Source organism: Saccostrea echinata, unplaced genomic scaffold (genome assembly GCF_033153115.1).
Source record: "Saccostrea echinata isolate AGI-Se365-2 ecotype Australia unplaced genomic scaffold, CSIRO_AGI_Sech_v1 ptg000028l, whole genome shotgun sequence".
Classification (NCBI taxonomy): domain Eukaryota; kingdom Metazoa; phylum Mollusca; class Bivalvia; order Ostreida; family Ostreidae; genus Saccostrea; species Saccostrea echinata.
The window spans coordinates 14,821,070-14,845,561 of NW_026889777.1; the positions used below are offsets into that span (position 1 = coordinate 14,821,070).

General features: G+C 33.3%; 1 protein-coding gene across 1 annotated transcript; it reads right to left on the reverse strand.

Annotated features, from left to right (window-relative positions):
• Positions 1–2,045: 2,045 nt before the first annotated feature.
• Positions 2,046–13,746, reverse strand: LOC133193552 (electrogenic sodium bicarbonate cotransporter 1-like). Its single transcript, XM_061329514.1, has 20 exons — positions 13,719–13,746; positions 13,363–13,428; positions 12,131–12,290; positions 10,811–10,971; positions 9,561–9,731; positions 9,146–9,297; positions 8,800–9,048; positions 8,517–8,663; positions 8,108–8,226; positions 7,651–7,825; positions 7,078–7,211; positions 6,100–6,664; positions 5,737–5,850; positions 5,179–5,340; positions 4,821–4,999; positions 4,557–4,629; positions 3,478–3,546; positions 3,163–3,339; positions 2,602–2,715; positions 2,046–2,309 (listed from the first exon to the last, which is right to left on the reverse strand). Exons 1-20 carry the CDS (start codon positions 13,744–13,746, stop codon positions 2,133–2,135), a joined length of 3,192 nt encoding a protein of 1,063 aa, XP_061185498.1. The 3' UTR covers positions 2,046–2,132.
• Between the last annotated feature and the right edge of the window lie 10,746 nt (positions 13,747–24,492).

Sequence of the window (24,492 nt, forward strand, 5' to 3'; positions counted from 1 at the left end):
AATATCTGTACTGTCTTAGCGAATTAATATTAGAGCACAGTGATTCGAACTTAAAAGAATCATACACAGATAGCCATGATAATTAGCTCGTGACCTAGCTGCAGAACTGTAGCGTTATGGTTTTATATTTTAGTCTTTGACCATTGTGGTCAAGACTAAAATATAAAAGCCATAACGCTACAGTTCTGAAGCTACTCGTGACCCAATGTATCTATGTTTGCTAAAAATACAAGCAATAAGCAGGTCAGCCAGAAAGCAATGCACAGATCTTGCCAATGTTTGTTTGCATTATTATGAAATATATGTTGAATAATTAGGAAATAGTAATCAAATACATGTAATATTAATGATAAAATATTGATGTTGTGCAAATTCATTCATGTCTAGTCATTTTTTTAACATGCGTTTTCATGGTCTCTTCACTTAGACTATTTCAGAGATGGTATACTTTTTGCTAGTCCCCTTATATGTTTAATATATACAATAATATAGCAACATTTCAATTTTATTGCACTGCATTGCTAGTATACATGTATATTGTTGAATTTTTCTGATCGTGCCTCAAAATAATGTTCTATTTTTAGTCATTATTATTCTAGTCAATTTACAATCCGTCTAGAGATTTTGTGATTTTATAACTAAATTGAATAAAGTAATTCCATGCACAGGTCTTCACTTGCTTTTGTTGTTGTTGATTTTTACTTATTTTTCATCAGTTCTTTACCATTAGATTATTTTTGAATTTAAAATCTTTTCATTATTTGAAATAAATGCATTAGACACTAATACTGAATACTTCAGGAATTTTTTTTTTTACCTTCACTTAATATAAAACATGGAATACTAAGATTGCTTTAGAACGAAAAAGAATTCAGATATTTAATTAAGATGAAGTAACATGATTTCGGTCATGGTTCTCATATTCTCAAATTATGTACATTTGTACTTTTTGCTCAACCCTAAATGTTTATTATATAAAATGCGTGAACAAATATATAATCAAACGATTTCGACCCGCATTTTAAATTCACCAGACGCCATTTATACAGTAACTGCCCTTGTTACACGTGTATATTCACAGTTTTTCACCCTTACAAATATGAAATAAGCCAACAGTATTTTGTTAAAAATTGTATATTCAATACTAAGTACATGTATAACCTCTTGGCATAACAACAATGACAAAATATTTCAATTCTCAAATTTATTTACCTGGAAGAGGTCAAATCTATTACTAACAAAAGCAATTAATAAAAACTGAAATAAAAAGCAAATGAAAGAAAAGGAGAGTGGTTATAGAAAAAAGGATTTCAAAATTTCTGCATGAAAAGGATAACAGCACCGTTGAATTGCGTATATGGGTATACAAGTATATCCAAGTTTTAAAAAATAAAACTATGATATGATACATAAAATGGCAGCTAATAATTTTTTTTCTTTTCTACACACTGCTTAGAATGAAATAAAGATATCTCATGTAGCAGCTACTCTCAATAATTTTGATTTTAATTACATTTTTTCCCCCAAAATGTTTCAACACTTTGAGTGTTACCTTATAAAATAGCACTACATGGAAACATTCACACAGACTTACATTAAAAATCCCGATACAATAAACATTTAAAAAATCAACTTCATAAAGTTCAGAAAAAGATTATTATTCAAAAGCAAAAATTGAGAGAAAATCAATCACAGATGTGGTCACTTACTAGTAAATTAATCAGGGATAAAATATTAAAAAGTATCAAAATATTTAAAAGAAAAAAATATAAAAATGTATTTTTTATATAACCATCTGTAAAACAGATTTTACTTTCTTCAAGATCTGCGTACTTCGTTTTTGTCGATAACAATACCAGAAACATCTTAGTACATTTATTTTTTTAAGCAATTTGATCTTGAAAGTTTATAGCAACCTTTCGTGGAAATGTTTTAAAATTGTATCGTCAACATTTATGTAAATCAATCTAAAAAATTCGTCTAAAATTTTTTTTCTAACAAAGATATCATAAAACAATGTAGATAATAAAACAAACTATGGATTTCAAATTGTCAAAACGCCACTGCTCTAGGAAAAGTTTATTCACAGACAGAAGATTGTATGAAGCCATAGTAATGGCGGCATTTCCGGGTTATAATTTCGTGTTTCCGGTTCCGTTACTTTTTCTGTGCATGATACTAGCATCACATTCATCAGAGACGAAAAATGTTGGTTTGATTGAGTCATCCTTGTCGTTTATATCTAGAACGCTTCCATTGGTGGAAGAACTGGCGTAGAACGATTTGTATGGGACTTTACTGACTCCATTCTGTAAAAAAAAATGTGACAATTTGATCTGTAATTATTTAAGCTCAATAAAAAACTTTAAACAAACTTATATATGGAAATAATAGAGACAAACTTGCATTCATTTTAACCTTTCACATAAAAATCATTAAATGAACGTTACCGGTTTAACTTGTAAGGACAGTAATGCAGTATTCCGATAGAGAATCATTTCTTGACATTGGAAGTTAAGGGTCAAATGACATAGATAGTTTTAATTAATTACAACCATTTGTAAAATAATTTGATATTATAAGATTAATGTATAAACAAACCATATCTGTGTCTTTTTTCTTGTTGGCGCCGGGAAGGAGATCGTCCAGCCATCGTAGCTCTTTCTGAGCGAAGAAGCACTCCATTAACTTCCGGACCACGCCTGTAGCCAGCACCTGGAGAAATGTAGGGAGCAAGACGTTATACTGATTGTTTTTATTGAAAAATAGAAAATTTATCATATACAACAGTCTGAAAGAAATGACTGAGAAGGACCTTTAAATAAAGAAAGGACAAAGTAACTGTTTATTAATGAAAGGAAACAAATGCAAACATCATAAGCTGTTATGGAATTTAAACTTGGTAGGAAAAAAACGTGGAGGAGAATAATTAATTACAAAATTTGAAGAAACATTTTTTTCTTCTTTCTGGACCCCCTTCAAATGCATATTGAATAGTATTTCAATAGAGAATGCAACTTTTTCCCCAAGATTTTGTAAAGGGAAATTGAGAATATTGATAACAACTATATTTTAAAATTATGAAATAGATCACATAAAATATTTTTGAAAATTTGTGTAAAAAAGCCAAATTTTGTATTTTGATATAAAATATATACTCACCATCATTGGGAATCCAATTGATATGACTTTAATAGTTTTCACCACCCACAGAATAGCCAAGCAAAGAACCTGAATAATGGTGAAAATGTGGATCCGCCAAAGTGGAACATGGCGGACGTACGGAAGATCGGGCTGGTATTTGACAGGCTGGATAAAGAGGAAAAGACGATCCACGAGCTGAAAGAAATAATCATTAAAAATTAATTTTTACAAGCAAAAAACAAAAAGAAAAGCAATCTACAAAACGTGTACTTTAATAATTCATTTCGGATTTCAAAGAAAAAATAATACATTGGGGGAAAAGGGGGTTCTTACCTGCATTCCTCGCAGGGCTGAAAATCCCATGTAAAAGAAAACTCCATACAAAACTGGCATAGGGATATACTGTGAAACAGAGTAAAGGAAAGGTTAACATCTATCATATATATGGTTAATTAAAAAAAATTTCCCTCAACTCATAAGACGATAAAATATCTGTCTACAGGAATGTCTGAATAGGAACATGCTCAGAAAGTAGTTAAATGATCATAAACTAAATACATGTACATGTTTAAACTAGGGATGGCAATTTGTAACCGGTTAACCGATTACTCGGTCGGAACAATGGGAATCGGTTAGAAAATCTGTAATCGGTTAGTCGGAAAAAATAAAAAGATATGTAAGTTTTAACCTAATTTTGTTAAAATTCATGTTGAAAAAAAAGAGATCTTTGCATAAACGTTGATAATTCAGCGTTTTCACATATCCAAGCTGACTTGGCTGGCTGTAATTATGGTTCAGTGGATTGAGAGTGTAGAGTAATTGGTCATTTTGTGTTTGAAGTTTTAATTACTGTTAAAACACCCTGACCGTCCTTGTATTTATTTAATGATAATTAAATCACCGTTGAGAACTGCGAATCAGTATGTTTGTTTTTTGCAGTTATCTATCAAATAAATATAGTAGATAAATAAATAAACAAATAAATATAGTATACAAATTTTGTAAATTAAGTGATGTATTTCAGATTTAGTTTTAATTATGGTGACAATGCTGAATGAACGTATGTGAAATCTGCTTTGGAAAAATATCAATGATTTTTCAGTCATGATTAGTGTTTTTCTTAATTTTTTCCAGTCTACATTGAAACTAAAATAAAATATAGAAGCATGTGGGTTATTTTTTTAAATCAAGAATCAAGACAAATAAAATGATTTAAGATCTAAACTCTATAAGTTTTCTTGTATATATGAAAAGAGCTACTTAGGCAAAAAGTAAGTACATCAAGAAAATGCGTATTTTGATAAGGTTAACCGGTTAATCGGTCGGAACGTCTTGCGTTTAACCGATTAGCAATTCTGTATTCGATTGCCATCCCTAGTTTAAACGTTTCTATTTAAGTCCGAGTTGTATACCTTAAGAACAGACGTGATTAAGACAGCACATCCACTAAGAATACCGATACCAAGAGCGGTAACTCTCTGTTCTCTGTCAAGACAAAATATATACATCGTATTTCAAACTGGTGTATTGTTCTTTTTCCTGATTTTTTTTAATTGAAATTGACAGATTCAAAAATCATAGTAACAATTTAAAAAAAAAAACCTTTCGGCAAATTGAATTACAGTGTATTAAGATTTTTTAAAAATGTTTTAGATGTATTAGAAATGGTTTGGTACCTGACTCCTAAGAAAGATGGTTTATCACCAGGTGCAGTGCATTCGGACTCCTTCTTCAAACTGTTGATGTGCGCAAGCGCAGAGACTGTGGCAGCTACGTACCAGGGAAGACCAAGGAAGGAATGGATTCCAACACAGATAGCCACCACAAACATGTCCAGATGGTAACCAACGCCTTTCTATTAAAAATTTGTTAACATATCTCTGCTAATTAATAAAAAATACACTTAATATCCATTCCATTTTCAAAGTATTGATGAACGTTGAAATTAATTTGAAATGCCAAGATCTGTCTATTGACCCCCCCCCCCCCCCCAACGTTTGAAATATCGTTAAGGGAGGTTACTTGTATCCTTACTTTCAGTTTGTTTTCCTTCCTGTTGACAATGACTGCTGTTATTTGCTGATCCAAGAAAATCAAGATGGTGGACAGTAACGCGGGAATGGCTGCCGCGAGATAAAGCCACCAAGGGTTCTTATCACTGAAAGGGTTCACGGTCCACTGAGTACGGCGGGTAGGCTGTAAACAAGAAAATCAGTTTAATACTAGAGGATACTCAATATTTTGTAGATGGATTTGGAATGACTTCATGAGTGACTTTTTTCCCCACGGGTGCGAATCTCAAGTAAAAATACAGGCTATTTAAAAAAATTATTCTAAAACAAATTCAAATGTTAATTTGTTAATTTAACATCAAATATTCTGTTCATTAGATTTTCTTCTGTTTTTCGTTTTGATCTCATAGTAGTTCCGGTTGTTATTTTCGAAACGTGTGAAAAAATAACAAATGTGTGAAAAAAATATCAATCTTTTTATGGATAATTTACAGTATTTCAGCATAAAAAAACACTGTTCAATCAAAACATGGATCAATCAATATTTAAACACTAAGATACACTAGATTCTTTTTCTGACCTTGAACTCATCTGGGACGATGAGTTTGGGAGTGTTGATTCCAACAAAGAAATCGACAAGGACCATGATGACGATAGCAAAGAGGACACCAAAGTCGCTGATTCTCTGACGCACCTTTATAAATGTATATGAACAATAAAATTATATTAAAAAAACAGGGTTCAATTTCACACATAGTCCTTCTTTAAAGTGCAGGGAAACTTATCATTTATATGTATATATCGAGTAATCTTCATACGTTTCTCATGTTACCCTTGGAAAAAATGTAAACGTTCAATTTTTAAGACTTAAAGTTTAGGGGAAAAGACTATTAGCAGCTTCAAAATATTTTTAACTACAAATGAATGATTTTAACCGACTTACGGAAGATGGGAAGAGAGTTGTTCGTTTGAAGTCAACAAAAGACAACGTCAGTGCAAAGGTTCCGATAAACAGAAGGATGGAGAAGAAGAAAACGTCTCCCACATACTGGACGCCACATCCGGGGCCTTCCATTATACCACCATACATTGCGCATGTTTCGTTTGAAAGCGAGGCCCAGTTGATTGTCATGTTAGCCAGGTCTGCGCATGTGTAGTTGACAACACTGGCTGCGGTGGATGGAAGAGATGTGGAAATTCCTGTGGTTGCCGTAACAGCCGCAGTGGTGGTAAGATCGGTAATATTGCAGTCACGTGGCACACAGACACAGCTTGGAAGTGGATCGTTTGGAGAAAAGTTAACCGGATATTCAGACCCAATTTCAATCACCTTTTTAAATGCCTCCACGATAAAAATGACTGCAATTAATGTCGCAAAACTCTCTTCTGTAAACCGTGTAATATATTTCACGAGGGCGCTCAAGTTGAAGGTGACTATTAAAAGTATGATTCCGACTGTCCACATCCCGACCCAGAATCGCATCGGCATGAAGTCCCAATCGTTGTCCCTGAAATGGATATTCATAGTAGTGTAGCAATATAAAACACCCGATAATAAAAGATTAATGCCAGGAGACGTACTGTTCCTTAGAAGCGCCAACGCATCAATCAGCTCTACGAATGTGAAGCAACTGTACGAATAATACTGCAGGAAAAGCGAGTTTCCAAATAATGATTTTTTAAATTTAAAAAAAGGGGGGTATCTAAAGCTTTTGATTCAATTTTAACTCTAGTGCCTCATTTAACACTAAATTTATAGGCTGGTTGAAGATCTAGCGGCAACGTTTTGCAAGATAGACTACGAAATTGAACAACATCCATGCTGGACCTACGTCGAGGTACCGTTATAATTCTAATACGTAGCCTAGCAGCTAGGGTTGCTGCTGAGATCCTGAAAGAAGCCTTGGTAATGTGTTCTTACTTGCATAGATTGTAGATAATGGCTTCTAAGACCAGCATTGGTCCAGTGCTTCCTAGGATGTTGAGGGGCTGTCCTCCAAATAAAGCAAACAGGATCCCTGTCACTGCAGCAGCAAAGATACACTCCATCACTCCCTAATTAGACAAAAATGTCATATTTTCTGACAAGCATTTTAAATGTACCTGTAGATCTACTGTTGTCAAGAGAAGTTTGACACAAGTGCCAATGCATTGTTACTTTTGGTGTAATGAAAAAAAAGATTAAATCGAATGATTATTCTCCTGTAATACAAAACATCTAATAATAGTATTTATCTGGTACCATACTTGGTGCATTCTAGTTATATCGCTACACAATATACAGATGAAACGTGGTAATATTAATCAGTAAAAGGCATGCATTTACCCGCCGCTCCGGGTAGTTAATAAATATATTATACACCGCAAAGATAAACATCATATATTCCTCAGGTGGATATCCAATAAATGTACAAAAATTTAAGAGCGATAAATCATTAATTGTATTGTGAAATACCATACAATGCATGACATGTGTATGTTGAGAGATACATACCATATACTGGTCCGTGGCTTGACCAAGCAATCCTCCAAATGTGACGTTTGGGGTTAGTGTTCCAAGAAAGACATAGACAAATGAGCCCAGGCATTGGACATGAAGTGCGTCCTTATAATCAGACAGATAAAATGGCGCCTTCCTCTTGATGTCGTCAACCAGGCCTTTAAAAGGACTGAAAATAATATCAAACAAAGAGATTTTTAAAAATTTATTTATAGTTATATATATGTGTCAAATCATTCTTAAAAAAAGGTTTCACAGAAATGACACTTTCTCCACTTTCATAACATCGATAAAAGACCTATTTTGATCTATTCGTAAAATTTTCACTGGTCTTGTGACCATTCGACCTGTAATTGTTTTCGACCTATCCCCACTGTTTTGATCTATTAATTTTTTTCGCTGACCTTTAAACCGATAATTCGACTTATTCCTGCAGTCGACCTATACATACATCTTAGACATCACCAGTGAAGGATCCACGTGAGACTCTTCCTCCGCTTCCTCTGCCTTTTTTATCGGTAGTCCCGCGCCATTTGGACTCCCAGATACGACAGACTGACGCCTATGTTCCTGTTTTAATAAGTATATAACATTCTTAATCGCGACATCAGAACATTTCTCTCCATCAAAGGTAAATATTATACTGTATCTAATGACTAAATTGGTAAAAATATTTTGATGATGCGTGAACTGAATAAAAATTCGATTCAGATGTTTACAGAGAGAGAGAGAGAGAGAGAGAGAGAGAGATCTAAATTTAATCCAAAGTTCTATGCCTCCTAAAATTTAAAGAAATCGAGCAAATTCTTGAAAAGAAAGTGACCATTTGTCTTTACAATTTTAGCAGACGATTTATTTACCTGAGACTGAACTTTTCCAGGTGGCTCGAGGCGGATCTTGGGATCCCATTCGCCAGGTGGCAGCACAATCACTTGTTCCATAAATTCATCAAATCCCGCCAAAAGATCGTCCCGATCACGTGCTTTATAAGCAACTTCCCGGAAAATCTGCAGAATAGAGCCAAGTGAGTGAAACATGTTCTTTGGTGCAGCTGAACAGGATCACAAAATTAATTATCATTCATTTATTGATGTATGTAACTAGAAATTTAATGACGTAAGTTTTTCAAAGATTAAAATATACCTCATCTACTATCATGGTTCCAACACAGCGGCCAAACTCAATTAATTCCTCCTCCTCGCCCCTCCTGCCCAGACAGAAGAACACAAAGCGCGTGGGAATATTGACCTCGCTAAGGTCATTTTGTAATATCCTTGGCTCCTTGAGGCGCATGAATCCCATGACCCGGTTTGGAAGGTCTTCCACTTCTCCAACCATGATGTTGGCAACGTGAGAATCTTTGGGGATTTTTCTCAGAAAGTTTGTATTTGGCTATCAAAAGTAACCAGAACTGTTTAAGCAAACGAGTTACTACACTGGAGAATAATATATGTTTTCATTATCTACATGCTGCTTTTGACTTTTTTACCTTCCAGTTGGGAGACAAAGAGGACTGGGAGGGACTCTCGACCATGCCCATTTCCTGGAGATCGTTGTTACTGTTACTGCTACCTAACCCGTCACTGTTAATGCTGGCAAAGCTAGCAGAATATGGAAGATGCGCAGCACTACCATTCGTACCTGCGCCAAGCATACAAAATCATGGATTCATTTTATTAAGCTTATGAATATATTTTGGAGCAAAGTACAAGCGGTAGTTTTATACTGTAATTCTTTTTCATCAATTTCATTTATTTAAGAACAAAACAAGAGTTTAGATATAAAAAAACAAACTTAAAATGGATCATTTGCTCAAAGCAAGTTTTCCAAAGCTCTTTGGTTAATGTTAATTCATATTGTACTTTGTATTCATATGACATTATATATTTTATATATACTGGTACCTGATTCGTCCATTATGTCCGCTAGAGGGCGGGTAGTCGTAGAGCCTCGTCTCTGATTCCGAGCTCTTTTTATGTGATGGTGCTTGTGACCTTTAAGGGCAACGTCCCGGATGTGGGGTCTGAATCTTGGATCTAACTGATTCCTGTCTACCCATTCGTCAGTGAACTTGTCTAATCAAGGATATTAAATAATACTACTTAATTACCTCTAATTTTAACAAATTTGTCTTACAAAAAAAATCAGTAAATAAATAAGTAAACAATTAAGAGGCCCATTGGCCACAAGGCTTGAAAAGTTGTTGAAAATATGATGTCTACATACGGACAGCTAGACGGATGTCAGCCAAAATGTGATCAGAAAAGTTCACTTGAGCCTTCAACTCAGGTGAACTTAAAAATATGATAATGAAAAGTCAATAGCCTCAAACTCAACCTGCTTTTGTCAGTGTCGTTGATTGATATTCAAATATACTTGTGTTACAATTATTCTTTGTTATTCAATGTAGCAGTGCAAAGAATTAAAAAAATGTGCTTAATCATCAGTTAGTTTATGTAATACATTATTAATTACAATGTATGTAATATTGATAGTAAAAGTAGATAAATGCATCATTGCTTTCAACTGCACAATTCTAAAAAAAAAGTTGAAAATTTTAGGTCAATTCTTTGCTTTCCATCATTTATTTGATGTGATTAAAAGAAGTTATCTCAAGTTTTATTGCTTTAGTTCGAAAGAATCGGAAAAGTGGCAAATTAGTTCTGATAAGGAGTTACTTTGAAGGAGGGGTAAATTATACTTTTATTTGACGACTCGTCACAAATGTTGAAATATATCAAAAGCGCAGTGGTGGATATTGAAGTGTTTTGTAAATTTGTTTAATTTGTCTAGACTTTTAATTTGAGAACAGTTTGTTACAGGACGTGAAGAAATAAATATGTTTATCATTATTTTCGAACATGCAATATATCAATTAAAAGAACTTTGAAATGATGACAAATTGTAACAAAATTTCATTTGCGCAATCTTACAAAGAGATTAAGGAAAAAATGGAAAATAGATTATCTGTATTAATTTCATTGATATATAAATAATTATAAAATAATAATAAAAGCACATTGCAAATTTAAAAAAAAACGGGAAAAAAATCAATAATCTAAACAGAAATCTTATGTATTTCTTTAAAAAAAAAAAAGGACGGGGGTATCTATTTCAAAAGTTTTTTTTTGGGGGGGGGGGGGATCAGACGTACCTATGACTTGGGACAAGGTATGACAGTCGAAGTCCATGACGACCGGAGCCTCCTTCAGAGCTTTTCTCAGGTTAAACATAGTCTGCATCGACAAAGAGGCCACGTGGGGCTTGGACCATCTTTTCCCGCCCTCTTCCACCACCTCTTCGTATTTCACCCATCTACATTGATAATATATTCCAAATGAATGCTAGATTATGCGTGATTTTTTTTACTGTTATAATATAAAACCATTTGCACGATTTCTACTACCAGTCTCTCGTACGTAGGTAAGGTAAGTATTGAACCCATCTGTTTAAAATTTAATCTCTGAAGTGTCTCTCACTCCCCCCCCCCCCCCCCGAATCCCCGAACCTACACTTGAAATTTATTTTCATTCATTGTCACTGTCATTAAAATGTGACAAAGCTGAGAATGTACCTTGAGGAAAGAAGAAATGGAAAAAGTGTGGATCGACGATTTAACTATGCTTGGTACTAAACTGAATTAAAAGCAGTAATGATATTTGGTTTTGATATTAATATTTTAATAACTGGCGTTAAATATTTTGTCATATACTCATTCATAATTCAAATGAAGAGGAATTTTTAAAAAGCGGTTAATGCCACTAGGTAGTACAGTGTATTTCGAAAATGAAACATTCTTTACTCTTTTGTCAATCAATGTTCATAGTTATTAGTCCCCTACCGGTGAAACCGGAGGGGACTATAGGTTTCCTCTGAGTCTGTCCGTCCGTCTGTCTGTCTGTCTCTCTGTCTGTCTGTCTGTCCCTCTGTCTGTCTGTCAGTCTGTCCCACTTGGTTTTCCGCACTTTTTTCCTAAACGCTTGCAGATATTGAGCTGATTTTTGGTATGTGAGTGTATCTTGATGAGTTACAGATCAAGTTTGCATTTCGTTCCGCTTCATTGATTTTTGACGGAATTACGGCCTTTTCAATTTTTAGTGGGTTTTCCGCAATTTTCTTCTAAACGCTTGTAGATATTGAGCTGATTTTTGGTATGTGGCTTTACCTTGATTAGTTATAGATCAAGTTTGCATTTTGTCCCGTTTCATTAATTTTTGACGGAATTATGGCATTTTCAATTCTTAACGGGAACAGAACCAGATTACACTTGCCGGTAGGGGACTAGTATTGCTCATGCAATACTCTCAGAATGCTTGTTTTAAATGCGTCACTCAGAAATGTTTTTTCAGAATTTTTTTTTTTTGGTTCGTTTTTCTCTTTGTTTTGTTGTGAGTTTGTTTGTTTGTTTGTTTGTTTGTTTGTTTTGGATTTTTTCCCATCAAAAACAAACTTCCTTTCACAATAAATGACCTACCTCGCTGCTTCCCGCCACTCGATGGAGCCGTTGTACTCTTTAAGGACGTCCAACTCGCTAAACACACTGTGAGCCTTATGGCCTTCAGACTTGACGTTGTTGATCAGACTCTGTACCCATTCTGAGGGGTTGTACTTCTCACATTCATCGCTGCTTACTCCTAAAATCAAACTGCTGAGGTAATTTAATGCATAAACAAAGGTTTTAAATTTATCTGATTTTACTGTTTATAAATTTTTAAATTACTTAATTCTCTGAATCTTATCCTTTTTAACTCCATTGAATTCTAGATATCAAAACAGCGTGGCTTCTTAGAAAACACATCAACAAAATATAAACGAAACGCATTAAATGTTAGTAAAAATGGTTAAGACGTTTTTTTTCTCTCCCCAAAATAAGGCCAAGTTTGACAACCCGCCATTTACCTATAAAATAAAAAATAAGTACAAAGCCCTCGAATAAAAGAAACTTATAGTTTTAGATGTAAACCCTATTCAAATAAACCAATTCAAATTTCTTTCATGTTTTAAAATCTACAAATCTGAAGATCCAATATAGCATTTTTTTCCGAAACGAAGCAAAGCAGTGACTTAAATGCAAAAAATAGTTACAATTCATTGCAGAAATACCGAGACGAGTTACATAAATGGCAATACTTTTTATTGGTGGACATTATCTAGAAATCAAAATACATTTTATAGATGAAGTTATTTATCATATTTCATCAATCAGTATTATTTATCCATTTATTCTTTACACTGACTTACTTTTGCAAAATTTAATGAGAAAATTTGTTCAAAAAAATCAAAGATCGCAGAGCATCTAAACTGAAAAAAAAATCTTTAGTAAAAATAATTAAACATCATTTAAGAAAAAAAAGACTTATAAAACCAAAGAAAGAAAGACGAAAAACAATAACCGAATAGAGATGGAATAAAACCGCCTGGTCCCCCCAAATCCCCAAATCTCCTAGATGTACACATTGATCCAAGATTTTCGTATATTAATTGTTTAGTCTTTAGATTAAACGAATCTTTTCTTTTATATACATGGACTAAGTTTACAAGTGTGGAAGATTTATTGAAATAGATATAGAGGGTAGGGGGTCCTTTTGTATACGAAAAGAGTAAACATTTTGGTTTGATTTTCAGAACGCCCTTCAAACATTCTAAGTATACTATGTCACTTCAAACAGAGGCATAGAGATTAGAGAGTCAAGTATGAAATCTTACCGTTTTCCACGACACGTGGTCTATCCCTACGATGAGGCATGCGCACTCCCACAAACTGGCCATTGGCTAAAAATGTACATGTATTTTTAAACAAAATGAAAAATAATATTTTAATGTTTACAGTAATTGAAAGAGAATGTTAAAATCGTTCTAGAGGAGAGCTGCAAGACCCCGTGGTGTTTTTTTGTTACCTTCTTCAAATTTATTAAACTGCAAATATCTACATGTAATTCTGATTCTTATGAAGAGGCGACTGTGGCAAAATGCCGAAGACAATAAAACTGTGTATTCTATAAAACTTGATAAGTATAAACAGTAAGAAAGAAAATAAAAACATAAAGACAGAAATACGATACCTGAATTATTTCTGTCACTTTCGTCCATTGTGCCTTAAACAGAGCAAAACAAAAGAAACTAAAAAATACAACATCAAAACGAAAAAGATCGTTTGCAAATAAGCTGATAAAGAAATGAAAATAAATAAAATAAAAAAAAAATAAAATAAAATAAAAGTGGCTAGCAGAAACATACCTAGTTTTGTTTTAGATAATTTTCTGGTGCACATGACTATTGCTTTTTCAAATGCGTTTTGTGGTTTTGAAACATGTAAGGTCTGATGTTACATTAAATTAACATGATGATATTTGTGTAAAAGATTGAAATGATTAGAGGTATAGAATAAATTATAAGATAGGGGTAAAGTAAAACTGCAGAAACACAGTCTGATTCACAACTGTTGCTTTCTTAAATAAAACTTAACGATATTTGAGGACAGCCCTTAGCAGTAGTTACTATCAGATGTAGATGTTTAGCGATACTAATCCACGTGTATTGCCGGAGTATTATCAAACAGAAGCTTTATTTATTGTGGCTCTGGGCTTGCATTAATATATCTGGCCTCTCGTGCCCTCACTTTCAAAACCACGTCAGTATAAGTCCAAAACACCGAGATCACAAATCGGACTGTTTTCATTCGAGTTTTGAATTTGTCCTTGTAAATATATTGGAGATTACTTACATGTATACAATATATATTGTGAATGCACATGTTATGTTATAATCACTCAAAACCCACAATAACTGTATACTTAAATAGGAATAAAATACTTCATATTTTTGAATTAAGGTATGGCGCTAATTAAATCCAGGGGATGGATTTCAGTTGTATTTTACAATGTTTACATCCAATGAATGTAAAAGGTGTTGAATTCTTACAGAATACATACAGACTTTTTTTATGTGAAAAATAAACATCAGTGAACAAGACCACAATCTGATAAGCATTTTTTCCCTTAGAAATTCCAAGACATCCTATTGTCTATCCGAAAAAGCGTCGGGAACGGCATTTCAAAAAATTTAATAAATACACCCATTTTCTTAGCCAATATCTTTTCGAGACATCTGTGACGTAATAAATGTTGATTCGGAGCATTATCTGACTGTTGACGGCATTAAAAGGAATTGAATACATTTTTATCTACTTCTAACGGGTTAATGAACAATTTAGCTGCATTATCAGGTCACTCCTTCTTGACCCTGAGGCCCCTGGCTTCGCTTCAATGAACAACGAATCGACTCCCAGATAACGGATAGAGTAGGTTACGGATGGCTGAACTCCATAAATTGTATAAAATGGACATTCGCATTACCTGTCAGTGGTGACTGAATCCATGTTTTAATTAGATTTGATTATTAATTAGTTTTTAGGGTAGGAGAGAGATATGAAAAAGTGTTTCGGGTTAAAAGTTGTCATAAATATATATTCTATGTTACTTTCACCTATATACGTTCAAAAGGACAAGTACAGAAGAAAAGATTTTCTACATATTTTGTACATGTGAAATAATTTTAGAAATGCGAATAGAAAATTTTTTGACAAAGTCTAGGTCATCCAGACTGTTTTTTTTTTTTTTTAATTTTTTATTTTTTTTTATTTTTTATTTTTTTTTTTTTTATAAAATGATAAAAAAAATAATTTTCCATAATATCCCGAAACTCTCAGAAATACTAGTCAAATCAAAACACGAGGATATCCGCAAATCTCCTTTCTATCGTTGGAGCTTTTTAAGGTGACAGACACATTTTCAAGTAATTGATACAGTTGGGATTTGATTATTCTCAATATCTACAGGTAACAATAGTATGATACAAAAGTAGGCGTTACCCGACATTGTATCACGGGATCATTAAGAAGAGTCACTGTTAAGGTTTTAAAGTCCATGTGTTAAAATTGCCGCAATAGTTTACTTATCTACAGATGTTTTAAGGAGTTAGTCTCGTCTAGACTTTCATTGCGCCATATTTAAATACACACATCAATATTGTCTAACAAAAAAGGGGAGACAATCATGCTATAATCAAACACATCCAGAATGTACAAGATTGTATAATCAAATAGAAATTCATCTTTCCTATTTCAGATAAGCGTTTCTTAAGGAAGTGAAATTCTACAGAGCCCATAGTTAAAGTAACAGAATAACAAGACAACAGAAGCACAGGCAAAGACGATGTTCCAATAATAATATAAAAAGAATACGACCCCCTCCCCCAGAAAAGATCACATAAAAGGTAAACATTCAAATACATCCCCCCACTCACACAGGATTAAAAAAAATGCGTTTTTGTTGAAATATTTTGTTGGCTATGGAGAAAACTAAGGTTTATGAGTGATATTTGTGATAATATCACTTACACGTGTTTCCAGTTTCATTCACACTTTTAATTTATAGACACAGGGATCATATTAAACATTACCAAAACCCTATATTTCTATGAAAATAAAAGTTGAAAATTTTTTTTTTGAAAAAATGAAAAACGGGTATATCACCCTCAATAAGTCACTGACTGATTATGAAGCTCTTTTCCTAATTTTAAATTAATTTCAATTACTCAATCTGATGCTGAAATTCAACAATACAATATTTTACAAAAAACTACAAATGCAAATTGAAATTAAAAAATGGAATTGTATAAACTTACATCAGCTAGGTTTTTCTCTGTGTAATATCTAACACACCCAATGAAGAGCATTCTTAGACCTAGTAATTAGTGATCATTTATCTAACCGTGAAGGGGGAAAATGTTAAATAAGAAAAAAATAATTTTAAAAATATATTGTCCCCCTTTGTTAAAACAATTTATCTATGAATTGATTCAAAATGTAAATTGTATTAGGAAAGAAAAAAAGAAATCAACTCACTTTTCCCTTTCACTTTCACAGAAATACTCATTCCACGACTGACCAGTCAATTTCCGTGTACCGCTTCCCCTCCCCTCCGGAAAAGAAGAGTCCAGGCCAGTGTCACTCTAAAGTTTATATATCGCGCGAAAATTTCACACTCCAGTGACTGTCCCACATTTGGACAAGCTTGGCCACGGTCTGTTGACTTCGGGTACTCTCTTTATCAAATGGATCTCTTGTAGTCTTCTTGATGTTTTTTCTTAATGGAAGTAATTCGACTAGTCCCTGGTACCTTTATGCTAGATCGGTTTCAAATCTATAATCTACACAGAATCGTTTTCCATGGAAAATTGACTAATGTTTAGACAGGACATCAATCTACTTAGGGGCTGAATTTCTTATGTCTCTATCCCGGACTTCGATAAAGCGTCTGGAAAAGTGATAAAAAGTCCAAACACTTTATGCTTTAATTCTATCAAAGACTCTAATAAAACTTCATCTGAGAAAGTTGAATATTATAAGTAATAATGATAAAAGAAAAATTTAAGAAATACAAATGATTGACGAATCAACGTTAACACAAAACTAATTAAAAATCATTGTTATTAGTAAATCCGAATTTAATACTATGGTAAGTGTCAAAACAACACCAGTTCAAGTGAACAATATATAATTATATATTATATTAATTAAATCCGTTGTTTAAAGTTATGAACAATGTATTCCACTATATCACAGGAAATCTTTTTCATACCCGACTTGACAGTTTATCATCTGTTAGATAAAGGGACGCAGATACACCCAAATATGTATACATGTATATGCATAAAATACTGTTGGAACCATCTTGGATGTTATTTGCAGCTTTTGGTCGACTTCTCGCTAATTTATGGACTAGGGACTTCCAATGAGAAGTGAGTGTATTGTAAAGTAAACAAAAAAGTCCTGTTAATCTATAAGAAGTGCAGACGAGACAATTTTAACGAATTATGGCAAAGTGTGAAATACATGTTCAAATCATTGTAATGCTATCTCTTAATTTCAACATTGAACAGCGTTGAATTCAGTGATTTGATAAACTACATGTATATCTCTTAGATTATATATCTTAGAATATAAAAAAATCCCATTTCACAAAAGCGAAACAATAACCGAAATATTAAGTATTGTTATATCGTAGCAGTCTACATTTGTATAAAAACAAACCCATAATATTGACTCTTCTGTCTCAAAAGTTACAAAGGACTGGAGGGGCCGAGTGTTTTATTTACATAATGTATTTAGAAAAAATGCTTAGTACTGTACATGTATAACACGAGTCATTAAAGGAAATTAATGATACCCGACTGATGAATTTAACATGCAATTAATAAAATATCAGTGTACACGTTACACTATTTAAGCTGTACCTGTCAGAAAGACTTTACTGCACCCCCCCCTTCCCTAACCTTAAAATGAATTATGTGATCAATTCAAATATCTGACAGTTGTGTGTGTCACTTTTAAGTATAAACTCAACTACAATGTACTTCAAGTAAATGGTCAAGATGATATATTACAGAAGGTGAGGGGCATCTATAAAAATCAAAATCCTGTCACACCAGGGCCGCGTCCCCACGGCGATCCCGCAGCGTCCACGAAAAAAAAAAAGAACTCCGAGGTACGCGTAGTACTTATAGTTTCCTACAACGCCACTACATCAAGGTGGCATTTCCAAATAATGCAAGAAAGGCCGCCTTAAATGCAGCGAGGCGGCTCTGCGTTCTGATTTACACGCTCTGAAAGGTCGAAGGGTCTTTCGTAGCAGCGCGTTATGGTCTCCAACAACGCCACAAGAGCTCCGTTGGTGCGCTCAAGAGACGCAAATGATTGCAGCATGGACGCAGTGGAAGTAGACGACTCTTGCACAGAGACCTCTTGGAGTCCTTAGGATGCCACTGGGTTGTGGACGCAGTAAGCGCATTGTGCACGCCGAGAACGTAAAGTGACAACTAGCACGTCATGCACACTCAGAGGGAGCCCAGTCGTCATGGAACGCTGTAGCACGCCGCGGGTGCTCCGTAGAAATGCCTTTGTCATCGTGACATCTTAAACTTTTGAAAAAATACATGTAATTTCAAACAAAAATGCAATATTTTGAAAATTAATACATGTAATTTCAAATAAAAATACTAAACGCGATCCCAGAAAATGAACAACACAGTGCCAACTCTGTGGGAACAAAGTCCTGGGGTTTTATTTCAAAGGTCATGTAAAACTTTGCCAAATTAGAAATTGACTTTCGCTGCAACATTCTCTTTTTTTTACCCTCACAATATCAAAACATTTTTCTATGTTGTGTTATTTATTGTCCTTTTTCTGTTTATTTTGTTTTATGAAAAAAATATAGATTTAGAATTTAAAAGGCCTACGACTCATGGGACAGGGAGGTACCATTGCTTTTTCGAGTCAAGGTGGAGGGGAGACGCTCCTCTCACTTTCCAACAAAAAAAAAGAGGAAGAAAATGTGATAGAATTATTAAATTTAAGTCGATTTTAGCGAAAATATCGACGCCCGTTTTCCCTTGCACGAAACGCATTTATTATCTAGTTCTTGTTGGGAATAATTTAGCATACAGGTATCGGGTATTCACTGCTTAAGAAGAGACCACTAAAGAAGTGATGAAAAATTTAATCAAGATAGATATACATGTATATATTGTGAAATTTAAATGGTTAAGGAGGGTTTCTCTCACTTCGCTACCTCCGCCCACTTACATAATTAGTTTGCTTGTTACGTAACATCCAGTCTCAACTGACTGACCAGATTTAAAATTGCTTACTTACCTTGGAAACAATAGATCGCCCATCTTCACGGTGAATGTACACACATAACTAATATGTACATGTATCTTTTTTCTGTCTACCTGACAGTGTATCTTCTAAAAACAGAACGGATCAATACAATGGTAGATTTCAAGACACCAGAGAGGATAGGAATTACAGAAATGTGATCTTTTTGATCTTTTTTTATGTTCTTTTGGTCGCATTCGTTCACGTGTACATAATCCTCTTTGTGTGTTTTATGTAAATGTTATGTTTTAGGGGTATTACAATATACAAGTAGTAGTAGCAAGAGTACTAACATGTCAAACGGTAAAATAAAAAAAAAAGAACAAATGAAAGTTTCCTTCCCCCTCTCTTTATTCTATTCTATTCTATCATAATTATATTATATTAAAGAATAATGTCTAGCTCTCTGATTGGCTGTGATCAAATATTACGTTATGTTCGCTCGCGTGTGACCTTCCAAGGTGAAGATAAAAAGAGATTGAGAACACATTGACTAAGAAAAGTTATTTCAACTGCACCCGACTTCTACTCAGGTGAATATAATTTTCAGACACATATCATAGAATCGGGGGGGGGGGGCTTTTTTGTGATTAAGGTAAATTTTTACCATTAATATACTTTTAAAAATGAATGTTTGTCAAAAGGCTGGTCCTCCCTACTTTTGATACAGTATTGTAAAATCCCTCCTTTGTTAATTATTTTTTTTTGGGGGGGGGGGGGTCGTCAGAGATTGTTTGCAGGCAATTTGTCACAGTTTTCCTTATGCTTCCCTTCCAAAATCGATGCTACATGCCAGACATTTATTTTTTTTACACATCGCACCACAAATAGAATAAGAAATTCCAAATTAATACAATTAATTATCTTCTCTCGCTGCGTTTGGCCTAGGACTTCAGCAAATGTAAATCAGTAAGAAGGCAAGATTTGCTTAACGATTTGTATCATTCAATCATATAAGAGAACAGGTATTGCTTTTTTTCAGTCAATACGATTATTTAGCCAACCTCCAAATGCAATATTCACCTCGCCCTTCGGGCTCGGTGTATATTGCTTTATCTAAGGTCTAACATTTATTCTAAGTAATTCAGTCCAATTTTTTTTCTTCAGAATATCACATGACATTTTTTAATTAATTAAACTCTGTTAAGGAGATAGAAAGGTCACACTGTATTCAATTTTACCTATCATGTAACACTGGATAAGGTTAAACCACCACAGCCATGTTTTCACAACAGCTAGTGAGATAAGATGATTGGCCAATTCTTATTTTACAGATTACTGAACGTGTTCATTTTTAATTTCCTCCATTACGTATGTGTTTATTCCATGGTCTACAGCAGTCTTGTAGAGGAAGGTCATGGCCTTGTGAGAATAATTCAACCTTTGATTAATTATATTTTTCTTGGAACATGAAGTAAGGTCGTGTATAGCTTTAGCAGAGGACAAATCGTTTACTTTTTAAATTAAATAATATACATATTAACGATCATGCTAACTACACAGGACTTTTTCGTATATATAAGAATACATAAATAATAAATAAATATTGAGACACGGAAAGTCAACTAGAATTAAATCTTTCTATAGGGTATGTTAAATTGATATCTTTTATGATCCATTATAAAACTATATTGAACTGACACCGTGATTTTTTTTTTAATCTTAGAGACTTCAATCTGCGAAACGCATTAGTAGTTACCAATATATATATACTTAAATTTTATCCACAGAAAATGTATTCATTTACATATATTTACATATTTAAATTTACAAGGTTATTAGTGATGGCTGTATTTGATTGGTTTCATGGCTCTATACCAACATGATGATATTTTTTTTTCGTTTTTTTTTCGCTTGTCAGATTTTTTGGGAGCCCACCCCTTTAAAACTTTTGCCACGGATTGATATCAATAAATACAGGTCCGTATCAACGGCTTTAAAAGGGGGCTCCTAAAAAAATCTGACAAGCGAAAACCCCACCGAAAAAAACCCAAATCAAACAAACAAACAAACAAAAAAAGTAAACGGGGGGGGGGCTTTTCCTTACTTTTTTTCTTCAAATCCTAGCCTGGAATTTGCCAGTGCTTGACCTTACAGCAGCAAAAAGTAAGGGTGAGGTTGGCAACCAGTATCTAAATGAAAATTTACTATTACAAAACACTATACTCAGAAAAAAATTGTACGCGTTCTACAGACCTGAAATATATTGAAACTGAACTGGGTAAATCAAAAGAGTTTTTTTTTTTTTTTTGCTGCAACCAATCCAAATCTGCTTCAGAGTTCTAAAGTTTCTACCACGATCTAAAAAGCCTTATCTCATAAATACAGGTATAGACTTACATATATACATGTATTACATGAACTGAAAACTGACATTAGTTCATTGTTCTATTGTATAAGTACGTCGCGTCGCTCCTATAAAAGATATAATTATCATGACTTTTTGAGAGAGGGGTTTGAAAGCTTTCAGAGTCGTATGTACCTAACTGCGGTCAATCACCTCAGAATGGAAACTAGCTAATGTACTTCCTCTTTTTAAAAAAGAAGATCCTTCTTTAATGTCAAACTATAGACCAGTTTCGTTGCTGAGCTGTGTAGGGAAAATCATGGAACGAGTTGTTTTTAAGTATATTTACAATTATTTTCATGATAATAATCTTTTTTATAAATATCAGGTTGGTTTCTTACCTGGCCACTCTACTGTATATCAGTTAATTGAAACATATGATAATATCGTTAAATCTATTGATGATAGTAAATTTTGTTGTTTGATATTTTGTGACCTATCAAAAGCATTTGATCGTGTCTGGCATAAAGGTATCTTGTTCAAACTTAAAACATATGGGATAAATGGAAATTTGTATAAATGGATAGAAAGCTATTTAGAATGTAGGTATCAAAGAATTTTGTATCGTAATTTGTTATCATCACCTAAACCTTTGTTTGCTGGTGTTCCTCAGGGCTCAGTATTAGGGCCACTTTTGTTTTTAATCTATGTGGATGATGTTGCTGATAATATGATCACTTTATGTAGACTATTTGCAGATGACAATTCTTTGCAGCATTCATCTCAAAATATGAAAATTATTGAAAGAAATCTTAATCAAGATCTTAATGCACTGGAACTTTGGTCAAAAAATGGTTAATGAAATTCAACCCCTCTAAAACTAAAGCAATAATTTTCAGTACAAAGAAAAACATCGAATATCCTAAGCTTCTCTTTCAACAATGTCAATTGGACTTTGTCACTGAGCACAAACACCTTGGAGTATTATTTTCTCATGATGCTAGTTGGTCATCACATATTGAAAATTTACTGGCTAGTGCCTACAGAAAATTGGCTCTATTAAAAAAATTACAATTTAAAATGAATCGAAAATCTCTCTCCCTTATGTATACGTCATTTATAAGACCACAACTTGAATATGCTTCTGTGGTATGGGGCTGCTGTCAAAACAATGATAACGATAAACTAGAAAAATTGCAACTTTATGCTGCACGAATTGTCACAGGTTTAACAACTATAGCCTCTAAAGATTCACTTTACTTCGAAACGGGATGGGAACCACTTAGTTGTAGAAGACAGACAGCAAGATTAAAGACATTTTTTAAAATGCATAATAATTTAGTACCAGATTATCTAATGGACATACTTCCCAATATGCGATGCAATACATCTAGCTATTCTACTAGAAATTCTGAAAATTATGATATTCCAAAATGTAGATTACAGACTTATAAGTCATCGTTTATTCCTACTGTAGTTAATGAATGGAACTCATTACCACTTGAAAATAGAAACTTACAACTGTTGTCAAATTTTAAATCTAAAATAAGTATTAAAAAATCTGCCCCACCGTCATACTTTGAATATGGTAACAGGCGACTGAATGTTCTCCAGACCAGACTTCGACATAATTGTGCATTAAATATTGACCTCTACAGATGTAATTTAATCTCAAGTCCTTTATGCTCATGTGGCAAAAAAGAAGATTCGTATCATTATTTTTTTATATGTCCAAAATATAAAGAAGCCAGAAAGGAATTTCTTGATAAATTTTTATTATTTGATAAAATTCACATTTTAGATACACATGTTTTATTATGGGGGATAGATTCATTGAGTGCTGTGGAGAATGAACGTCTTTTCTGTATTGTTCAAACTTTTATTAAACATTCTGGCAGATTTACATGTTAGTATTAGTATTATTATAAATATATTTATTTATATATACATGTATATACAAAATTATATGTATGATTTCTTAAAATGCATTGATTTGTAAAGAAACTGGGGGGATAAGCCGAGCCATATGCCTACATAACGATCGATAAAAAATCAATAAATTCATTTTACAAAAATTTCACTTTTTGTTGAATTAATGTAATGCTTATTACCATTTGCATACAAATTTGACAAAACCTGAATACTGTAACAGCGAAAATGATTCTGATTAACACAAGAAAATGGCATCAAGCTCAATTTTCACAAAAACTGACATAAATTGGATGATATAACTACATTTTTTAAATAGAGTGGGTCATCGTACCATTTTTTTGAGAACGATTAATGAAAGGCAATGGAAAGATGTTGCATTTTACACTTGCAAATATTTGGTACGAAGACCCACTCTACATAAAAAATTAAGTTAACTTACTTAAATTTTCACCGTGGTCTTAAAAAATTCTAAGTCCAAATACGCTTGCTAAATATAGAGAACTGTATGCTATTTAAATGGGTATGTATGTGTGACTCCGTGGTACAGTGGTTAGCGAGGAGCTCTTTAAAGGGACGTTTATTGAGGAAAGTGTTCGAGTCATGCTCTGTTTTTTTGATTTTGTTTTTTGTTTTTTTTTTCTTGTTTTGTTTTCTTTGGTTTTAATTTTGTTTTACTTTATAAAAAATGTCTATAGGAATAACATATTTTTCACTGGAAATAAAATATATACATGTAGTAATGAACTTATTTATAGTAAATTATTTAAAATGCCGGATAAAAATTATAATAGATATTTGAATACTTTTATTCCCGTTTTTATTTATTTTAAATAAAAGCGCTTCTAGATCACCATTATCATTACATACGATGTTAACATTTTTATAATATCTCCACAAT

What these genes read in the sequence shown, in the direction of transcription:
- LOC133193552 (XM_061329514.1), bottom strand. Translation starts at nt 13,746, where the DNA reads ATGGACGAAAGTGACAGAAATAATTCAG. An exon ending in AAGCCACGGACCAGTATATG is followed by an intron (nt 7,212 to 7,650) that starts GTATGTATCTCT and finishes TTGTCTAATTAG; the next exon opens with GGAGTGATGGAGTGTATCTT. An exon ending in CAATTGGATTCCCAATGATG is followed by an intron (nt 2,716 to 3,162) that starts GTGAGTATATAT and finishes ACATTTCTCCAG; the next exon opens with GTGCTGGCTACAGGCGTGGT.